Source organism: Peromyscus maniculatus, chromosome 15 (assembly GCF_049852395.1).
Source record: "Peromyscus maniculatus bairdii isolate BWxNUB_F1_BW_parent chromosome 15, HU_Pman_BW_mat_3.1, whole genome shotgun sequence".
Taxonomy (NCBI): Eukaryota; Metazoa; Chordata; class Mammalia; order Rodentia; family Cricetidae; genus Peromyscus; species Peromyscus maniculatus.
This window is the reverse complement of record NC_134866.1, coordinates 26978194-26988283: the sequence shown is the minus strand read 5'-3', so window position 1 is coordinate 26988283 and position 10090 is coordinate 26978194. Positions and strand designations below refer to the sequence as shown.

Sequence of the window (10090 nt, the reverse complement as noted above, 5' to 3'; positions counted from 1 at the left end):
GGCTTTTGATCTTACCAGTTAGAAACAAAGCAGCGGACAGAAGTTTGAAGTTGCTAAAACATTTTATGGTCACTTCAGTCTACTACGTAGTTCCTGTCTGCTCTGTGTCTCTCTTTCGTCTAAAGTTAAAAGTCTGAACGTCGTCGACGTGAACTTGAAGCTTCTACGAAGGGATTCTGTTCAGCAGGCTTTCGGATGCTGAATTTCAAAGCTGCAGGCAAAATAACTAAAGCAAAGGGGTTTGAAGGGCTGCTTGCAACAACTTAGTGACCGCACGATCATTGGACAAACGGCGACATTCTCGCTATCCAATCGTGGTGAAGTCCGGAGAGAACGCTCTCGGGATTGGCTAGAGCAAATATCTCTTCAGGTAGTGCCCCGTGCCAATCAGAGGACGCCCCGGGGGGGCGGGCTCTGCCTCCGACAGCCGACCAGAGCCCGCCAGGAGACGGGCTCAGACGCTCGGGTGGGCGTGGCCGGCCCCCAGGGCTGTGGGCGGGGCCTCGCAGCCTGAGAAGCGAGGGAGCGGCAGTGGGCGTGTCCCGCGGTCGGTAGGCGGGGCGCGCGGCCTGGGCGGGGCGAACGGTGTCAGCGGCGGAGCCGGATGCGGGCGGAACCGCGGCCGCCGCGGCCCTAGGGATGGGCGGAGCCCCGGCCGCTGGTGCTGGTGGCCGCCGCCGCTGCCGGAGCCCGAGCCCGAGCCGCCGCCGCCTCTGCTGCCGCGCGTCGCTGCTTCGCAAGGCGGGGGAATGCTGGGGAAAGGGGGAGTCGGCGGGGGCGGCGGCACCAAGGCGCCCAAGCCTTCCTTCGTATCGTACGTGCGCCCCGAGGTGAGAGAGCGCCGGCGGGCGAGCGCGGTGGCGGGTGGAGCGGCCGGGGTAGGGGCGCTTCCTGCCCGGGTGCCGGGCGGGGCGGAGCGGCGGGACGCCCTGGGGCCTCCGGGCGGGCCGCGGCCCGGACCCCTGCGGCTGGCGGTGCAGGTGCTGGGGCAGGGCCCTGGGTCTCGTTACCGCGCCTATGGGCGGGAGCCGGAGTCCGGGAGGTCCTGCGGCCCCGGGCGCCCCAGGTATCCGGAGGGGAGGGGAGCAGAAGGGCTGCGGGTCGGGACCCCCGAGGGCTTCCTTCAGCAGCCCGCAGCCTGGTGGGTATGCTCTTGCCCTGGACTTTCCCCCGTGAATTTTGAGAGCTCTTCTGTCGCGGATCCCCCTGCCTTTGGTGCCCTTGGATGCCGCGGGCGGGACGTTGGTGCACTGCCTCCCGCCGGCGCCGCTGTAGGGAATGTGGGTCGGCCCTGGCCTCTTTCGCTCTCTCCCCAGAGAATCCTTCTCCCGCTTCTTCCCATTCCATCTCCTCCCTTCCAGTCGGTGCAGTTTTAGTCAAGAAGTGCATTTATTCGGGTATTACTTTCCGAGCCGCCTGACTGTGTGCCAGGTACGACCCTGAACGCTCGTGATGAGTATCAGTGAACAGAACAAAGATCGCGTTCCCCCGGAGCTTACGTAAAAAGAGAAACAGAGTAAACGTTATACAGAAGTTAATTGTATGGTGTTTAGAAGATAATGGGCGGAAGGCGTCCTTTCACTCTTGCAAAGGTGGTATTTCAGTCAAGACTGGGAAGATGTTCGGTACCAGGGAAGAGCGGTCTAGGTAAGGCATCTTGGACCGCCCAGGGAAGGCTGCCCTTTGACAGTGTTTCCGGATAAGAAGACACAGGGAGGGGGTTGGAGAGATCAGAACTCCTAGCCATGTTGAAGACTTCTGAGGCTTCTTTATCTTTGAATAGACACCTTCTCATTTTGGATTTGTGAAGGTTGTGTTTTTTCTGCTTCTGCAATTTTGTTTGTTGTTGGAGACAGAGTCTCTCTGTCTTGTAGGCTTGGCTGTCCTGGAACTCAATTATGTAGACCAGGCTGGCCTCGAACTCAGCGATCTGCCTGCCTCTGCCTCCTGAGTGCTGGGACTAAAGGTGGTACTACCATGCCCAACTTTTGCAATTAGATCAGCAGTATGCGGGTAGATGCTTTGCCAGATTCAGTGCCTCCCAGTGTCCTCCCACTTTTCACTCCTGTTAAGGTGGAAAACAGGTGGGCAGTGATGTCAAGTCAGAGACCTGGGGCCTAGCAGCCTTTGCATGTGTCTTGAAATCAAGACATCTAGTGGAGAGTATTAAAATGGGTCCTATTTTTAGTCTTAATTTTCAAATAAAAACCACTTCCTCTGTCAGAACTTGATAGAGAGGCAGGGTCATCTTATGTTTTCACCAGTCTCTCCCTGCATCCCCTAGAGGCAATGTGGTCAGCTGCTCATTGTCTTTTCTCTGATAGCACCCTAGCTGAAAGGTAACCGATTCGAACCTTTCTTATTTTGTGAGCGTTAAGGGCAAGTGGGAAGTCTTCCGAAGTGTGGCCAGAGTTCAAGGATGCTCAAATCCTTCATCTGAAAGTGCGCTCTTTGCCCACAGGCTCTGCTATGTTTCCTCTGGTGGGAAAGGTGGTGGGTGAGTGGTGCAGCTCACTGTGGCCACAGTTGGAGTCTTTTTAGAAGGCGCTTGGTGCTTTTGCACTTAAAACAGTGCTGTGGTGATGCTGTGAGCCTTTGTTGCAGTTGGTGGTGCTGGATGACGTTTTTTCAACTTCTGGGCATGGTTTATTAAAAGATAATGGTAGGAGGAGGTGAGAAAGCCGTTTATTTGGAAGTAGATAGCTTTGCTTAGCCATCGCGCTACCAGAAATGGATGAGCAGCCCTGAGTGTTGCTTACGGGGCTCAGAGCCCTGCTGAGTCTGATACTCTCTTGGTTCGCCCAGTGGGAGCCTCAAAACACTTTTATGAAGACTGGCGCCCACTGTTTCTACTCCCCTTCACCTCTACTGTCTGTGGTTCTTGTGTGTCCTGAGGGTATGCGTGCATTTTAATTTTGGTCCTTAGCTGTACCACCCTGAACTACCCCACTCTGAAGAGGCCCCATCCCATCTGGTGTTATTTTTTTCCTCTGTGCAGTTCTGGAGAGAGACTCCAGGGCCTCCACTGGGATAAACAAGTGCTCTACCACTGAGCCGCATCCCCAGCCCATCACCTCTTTCTCCGTACTAGCCTTTCCTAGTTGATAGACTTGCAGTTTCTCAGATGCTTCCTTGTTGAGGGGTGACTAAGTTGGCAGAACCTTTACACCTTGTAGCGTAATGATGCCTGCTCCTGGTGATAAGTCTGGATCAGATCGTGGAACTTGCAAAGGCAGCTTCAGTAAGCCAGAATAGAATCTATCAAGGGTCAAGGGTCAGCACTCCCCCCCCCCCCCCCCCCGACGGTTTCTTTGCCTGTGCTGGATCTCACTCTGTAGATCAGGCTGGCCTCGAACTCACAGAGATCTGCCTGGCTCTGCCTCCCAGGTGCTGGGATTAAAGGCGTGCGCCGCCATCGCCTGGCTGGGTCAGCACTTTCTATTCAAAAGCATTCGATAAAGTATTTGAAGATGAAGTTGTTAAACATGATCCTTTCCCCACTCGCCTGCTGGTCCAAAGTGGATATTGGACCTCGCATTGGATAGCCTAAAGTGCAGGGTAATAGTTAACTCCAGCCTTTGGATCGCTGCCTGAGTAACTGAGTGGTTTTGCCATTGATTCTCCCAGGAAGTGTGGCAGGTAAAATCCTGAACCATGGCTTAGGACCTTTGGTCACGTTTTGTCATCTCTTCAGAGGGAGGGTTGCTAGTTAGCGGGAAGCTAGTGGTTGTGAAAGTTGAGGTGGACAGGAGGTAGGAGTCAGGGCCACCTTGCTACTTGATAGCTGGTGCCTAGAAACATCTCAGCACCCCTACCCCAGCCCAGCCTCAGGCACAGGTTGCAGAGGGTGTCTGGCAGTGTGCAGCAGACATGTTGAGCTATGTTCCAGGGACGCAGCTGGTGATACTTTGAGTACAAAACCACTTTTCATGTGAGAATGGACACCTGTTTGAATTTTAATGTCAGGCACCAAAAGTGTTCGCTGTAGAAAAGTCAGATGGAGTTACACAAAAAATTAAGTAGACATTAGAAACTTGTGCTGCTTGTTCGGTCTTGCAGAGGACCCAAGTTTGGTTCTTAGCACCAACAATGGCACCTCACAACACTTGTGGCAAACGTTCACACACACACTCTCTCTCTCTCTCTCAAAGATATTAAAACGAATCTTAAAAAAAAAGTCTGGATTTGGTGCTAGCCGCCCACGTCATAAATTTATGCTGAGGTGGTGGTGCAGTGGGTAAAGGACCTCGCTACCAAGCCCGAGGACCTGAGTTCAATCCATGGGGCCCAAGTGATGCGGAAGGAGAGACCCATTTTCCACAAGGTGTCCTTCAACTTCCACACTGTGGCATGTGTGCGCCCACACATGTACACACACTCTCTAAATAAATAAAACATGACAAACTTGCTAACTTACCAAAATGGAATTAATATTACCAGTCATATTCTCAGCTGCCTTTCTTCACCAAAAATGCTGTTGAGAGTGTTGTAAACATCTCTCCATATCAGTGGTGAAGGTACAGTTAGGCCTTTGTTCTTCCGTGGAGACGCAGCGATGGGAGAGGCCGGGTAGCACAAACAGCTGAAGTAGCTGATCTTCAGACGGGATGATTCTGTACTTAGAAACTGAGGCTAAGTGACAGACAGTTCTGATTCTTCAAATTTACCAGCTCTTTGCTAAGCATCTTTGGCATTTTTAAAAAAGATTTATTTTATTTTATGCGTGTGAGTGTTTTCCCTGAATATGTACTGCATGTTTCCCTGGTGCCCAAGGGGGTCTAAAGAGGTCCTCTGATCCCCTGGAACTGGAGTTACAGAGGGTTCTGAGTCACCCTTTAGGTGCTGGGAACCAAATCCAGGTCTTCTGCAGGAGCAACAAGTATTCTTCCCTGCTGAGTCATCTCCCCAGCCCCTTTTTAATGATTGGATAGGGCCAGTGACTGGACCTGGAAGCTTCTATAGAAAGGACAACCAGACAGTACTAGGAGGAAGATCCCCTTTGACAGAAGCGCCTCCATTGTGATAGAGTGCCAAACAGAAAGCTTCATCGTGCTTATGTGTTCTTTAAAACCCACCTGGAAAACGTTAGCTCTTACAGTGCTGCCACGCACACCCATTTGTACATGGCATTCCAAATATGGTGAAAACGTACTTGCTCCTGGAGTTTAGTCACGTGTTTGATTTGGATACACTAATCATAGTACCAGTAACATTTTGTGCATTTTTTAGATTGGGAAGAAAACATAATTTGGCCTCCATTTTTCAGATGTGTACACTGAGGCTCTGCAAGGTTAAATGCTCTCGCATATGGGCACAGCAGGATTGCTGGACAAAGAACTGTCTCCTAGGGAGCCAGCAGTGACAGGGCCTAGCCAGGCCCATAGGAACTCAGGAGAGGTTCTGTATGGCCTTGAGGAGTGTAAGAAAGCAGGCTGAGCAAGTCATTAGGAGCAAGCCAAGAAGCAGCACTCCTCCACAGAGTCCCTCAGTGATGGACTGTGACCTGGAAGGGTGCCCTTCTTCCTCTAGTTGCTTTTGGTCAAAGTGTTTTATCACAGCAACAGAAACACTAAGACAGGGAGAAAAGGCAAGAAAGATGGAAACGGATTTTTTTTTTTTTTAAGTTGTAAGAACTGTGCATTTTCTCTTTATCCCCCAGGGAAACAAAGGCATTCTTTGTGAGAAGTGAACCTATGATCCTGTATTTGTAACCGTTTGATCCTGTCATACAGTATTTAAACTTGGATGTTCTGATTCTGTGTCTCATTCTCTTTCTCCTTGTTTTTGTGGATTCAGGGAATTCTCTTTCTTTCTTTCTTTCTTTCTTTCTTTCTTTCTTTCTTTCTTTCTTTCTTTCCTTTTTTTTTTTTTTTTTCTCGAGACAGGGTTTCTCTATATAACAGTCCTGGAGCTGGCTGTGTAGCCCAGGCTGGCCTCGAACTCATTGAGATCTGCCTGCTTCTGCTTCCCAAATGCTGGGGTTAAAGGCATGTGCCACCACCGCCCTGCTGAATTCAGGGAATGTTCATTTGCAGAACAAGCTTGTCCGCATCTGGCTGTGGTGCACTACTGTGCTTTCTCACTGTGTCTTTCCATGAGAGTTTCTCCTTGGCTTTTATTAGATGCTGATCTGAGACTTACTGAGCAGGTACAAGGGCCTCTTGGCTATTCTAGTCTCTAGAGGCCTCATTTTCCAGGTCAGCAGATGTTTGCTCAGCATCTCCTGTATGTACCAAGCATTCCAGGCATCCAGTGGGGTTTTAGTGGTCTGCAAAATAGACACCATGAAACTTAAAACATTTTGTTTTATGTTTATTTTGAGACAGTGTCTACCTATGTAGTTCCAGCTAGCCTTGAACTCCGTGTAGACCAGGTTAGCTTGGAAATCATGATCGTCTTGCCTTAACCTCCTGAGTGCTAGGATTACAGATGTACACTATCATGGCCAGCTTGAGACAGATCGCTTACTTTGATGACTTTGATGGATAAATACTATGAAGAAGAAGTTAGCTTATCCTAAAACAGACATTCTGCCTCAGCCCTGGCAGGAAAAATACTTTTAAAGCAAAGTTTAGATGCATTACTTCCTTTTTTTTTTTTTCATGATTTTTGTTGTTTGTTTGTTTGTTTGTTTGTTTGTTTTATTTGTTGTTGCTTTTGGGGGGACAGGGTTTCTCTCTGTAACCTAGCTGTTCTGAAACTTGCTCTGTAGTTCAGGGTGGCCTCAAACTCAGAGATCCATCTGCCTCTGCCTCCCAAGTGCTAGGATTAAAGGTGGACACTACCACCATCTGGCTTAGATGCACTACTTTTTTGTTGTTTTTACATTTAAAATTTAGTGCATGCACACACACAGGCGCTCATGTGCACACCCCAACATGTGAATAGAGGACAACTTTGAGGAATTGATTTTCTCCTTCCACAGTGTAGGCCCCAGGAATTGAACTCATGTTGTCAGGCTTGGAGGCAAGTACAGTTACTCACTCAGCCATCTTGATGATCTTGCTCACCCCCCACCCTTTTTTAAAAATCTATAACTCCATAGCTTTTTCTCCATTTTCAACTTTTTTTTTTAAACGTAGAAACTTTCCCCTCTGGTCCACCCCTCCCTCCCCCCCCCCCCCCAAGACAGGGTTTCTCTGTGTAGTTTTGGTGTCTGTCCTGGATCTCGCCCTGTAGTCCATCCAGGCTGGCTGCGAACTCACAGAGATCCACTTAGCTCTGCCAGGCTGGGATTAAAGCTGTGCACCACCACTGCCTGCCCCCACTCTTGACTTTTAATGCATTCAATGCTTGCCATCTATGTATGAGACACACTGCTTTTCTTCTGTTAATGGTGATATTATAATATACAGTCTGCCCCCCCTTCCCTTAGCAAATGTTTATTATTTATTATAATTAAATTAATTGGGTGGGGGATTGAACCCAAGGCCTGCATATGTTAGGCAAGCCCTCCAGCGCTGAGCTGTATCCTCCTTGTCCCCACCACATTACCTTGAAGTTGGCAGTGGCCATAGAAGGACATTAAAAGTTCTTCCTAAAATAATCACTTTCTTAGCTGTGGCTTTAGTTTGATGATCTGTCCAAGCTTCTGCTTTTGTTTTTTCCTCCTCCATGTGTTTCCTGTGGCATCTCCCTGGGTCAGATCCAACACCATAGAACTTGCAGATGGTGCGTCTGCAGGCTCTGCCAAGCAGCGCTTCCTGCATTCTGACCGAACAGCTGCCACGTGCTGCCACCCCCTTACAGCCAGATCGTCCTCCACACCCTCCTGCCATCTCCAGGGTTCCTGTCAGGGCTGCAGCGAAGCTCTGTCAGTGGTAGATGTGCAAGGGCCGGGGTTCGATCCCAGCACCCGAAGGACAAAGTCTAAGCAGCAGGGCTCCTGTCAGGACCTTAGGATGCGGGGCGCTCATGGTTACAAGGTTAACACTGTTATTCTTTTCTGCATGCCCTCAGCAGGATGTTGGATGCCCTGACTGTTCTGCATGGAATCATCCCATGGGACAAGTGGTTTCAGAAAGAATCTGGTTTTCAGGCAGATTTTTCCCCCCTTTAAGTAAAACCAGAAAAATCACATATATCTTACTATGCATATATCTTCCTATGATAAAAGCAGTGTAACAAAGTTACAGTTTGGAAGTTAGAAAAGTAAGATTACCAGTAGGCATGGTACCACAAATACAGTAGTGATTCCACTCAGGAGCCTGTCCAGTTCTTGTCTGTGTTTACATGTGTGCATGTATGTGTCTTGTGGTTACAATGCAGATGTGTAAAACTTTCTGGGCTGCATGTGGTTGTCAAATTTGAAGATGGTGCTGTGCCGTATTCGTAGAGTATGTACAAGCTGTTTTAACAGCAGGAAATTGCCTTTGTCTCTCATCCGTAGGTTTGCAGCCTTTGAAGCTGCATTCTTCGCTTTACTAGGCTTATGCTCAAGGCCGCTCATGGTGGCACCTGGGGACTTCTGTGCAGTTAGGAAATAGCAGAGGCAAGTGTTCACTGCAGGTGCATGTGGTTACTTTGTTGTTGGTTTAAGATTTATTTTAGCCAGCTAAGCTCTGAGGCAGAGGCAGGTGAATCTCTGTGACTTGGAGGCCAGTCTGGTCTGTATACATAGTTCTGGACCAGCCAGGGCTACATAGTGAGACCCTATCTCAAGAAGAAGAAAAAAGATTTTATTTTTATTTGAGATAGGGTGTTACTATATAGACCAGGCTGGTCTTGAACTCACAGAGATATGCCTTTCTACTTCCCAAGTGCTGAGATAAAAGCTGTACACCACCATGCCCTGCAAAATGGATTTTATTTTTTATTTTTTATTTTTTTGGGTTTTTCGCGACAGAGTTTCTCTGTGTAGCTTTGCGCCTTTTCCTGGATCTCGCTCTGTAGACCAGGCTGGCCTCGAACTCACAAAGATCTGCCTGCCTCTGTATTTTATTTTTAAGTTCTGTTTTAATTATCTGTATGTGTGTGGGTATTTCCACAGAGGTCAGAGTTGTTCCCCCTGGAGCTGGGTTACAGGTAGTTGTGAGCCACCTGATGCGGGTGCTGGGAATGGAACTCAGGTCCTTAAGAAGAGCAGTAGGTGCTCTTAACCACTGAGCCATCTCTCCAGCCCTGATATTTTATTTTTAGTTGTTCATGCATGTGATATTTTGGCCAAGATTTGACCTGGAACAAACTGGGTATCCCAGGCTGGCCTCAAACCCTGGGTGATACTCCTGCATTAGCCTCCCAGGGGCTAGAAGGCCATGTCTGGCTTTGAACTAGAACAATCTTTTAACCTCTAGTCTTCTGTTGCTTTGGGAAGAAGACAGAGAAGTGAGGTGGAAGGCCACCCGAGCCCACCCCATCCCTGTGTGCCACCTTGTGACACATTACTACAGAAAGCAAAAGCTTGTCAGTGCTCTGCGTGCTAGCAGGGGAGGCCGGCTCCTTTAAGCCTCTCTTGTTTTCCAACTGGAGAACTGGAATGATTGTAACAGCCTTCTTATACCATAGGTCTGGGACAATTCGTGACCATTAACTCTTGACTGCTCTTGGGAAGGCCTGGGTGGAATTCTTGGCACATAGCCTTCAATAAGTATATGTTTTATTATATTATCCTCCTCCTCCTCATCATCATCATCATTGTCATTGTTATTCAGCCACTGGGGTGTTCCATACAGTGCTTGCTCACTCATCTTAGAGGACAGAACTCTTTCTGGCTAAGGTGTTAATAAGTGGAGTGTTTTGTTGTGGTGGTTGCCATGGTGCCGTGACAGGAAAGTTTATTGTGGTAACTATTGGAGTCTTTTTCACTATCTCTAAAAGTTCCTTTTCCTTTTTTTTGTTCCTTTATACATTTGAGAATGATTTGATTATATTTAAAATTCTGACCTAACGAGAACACAGTTGTCAGCATTTTTCTAGTTTCTGCTAGTTTCATTGTGTGGTATAGACTGACTGAGTTTTCCTCTGCTCATTGCTATCAGGCCTTTCTGTCAAAGGTCCATTTATCACATGTGTCCAGTGACTCATTTAAGGTATGAGTGAAGCAAGTGAAGTCACAATTAGCTTAAGCAAAATAAAATGACTTGTGTTGATT

General features: G+C 48.5%; 1 protein-coding gene across 3 annotated transcripts in view; it reads left to right on the top strand.

Moving 5' to 3' along the window:
* The first annotated feature begins 569 nt into the window (after positions 1-569).
* Positions 570-10090, top strand: part of Mtmr12 (myotubularin related protein 12) — a 78133-nt gene continuing 68612 nt past the window's right edge. Inside the window, exon 1 of one of the 3 annotated variants that reach the window (XM_042261402.2) lies at positions 570-830. In XM_042261402.2, the coding sequence (XP_042117336.2) occupies positions 750-830 (81 nt within the window). In that variant the 5' untranslated portion in view covers positions 570-749. The remainder of the gene's footprint in view (positions 831-10090) is intronic. The other 2 variants (XM_076551736.1, XM_076551735.1) reach the window with 2 other exon arrangements.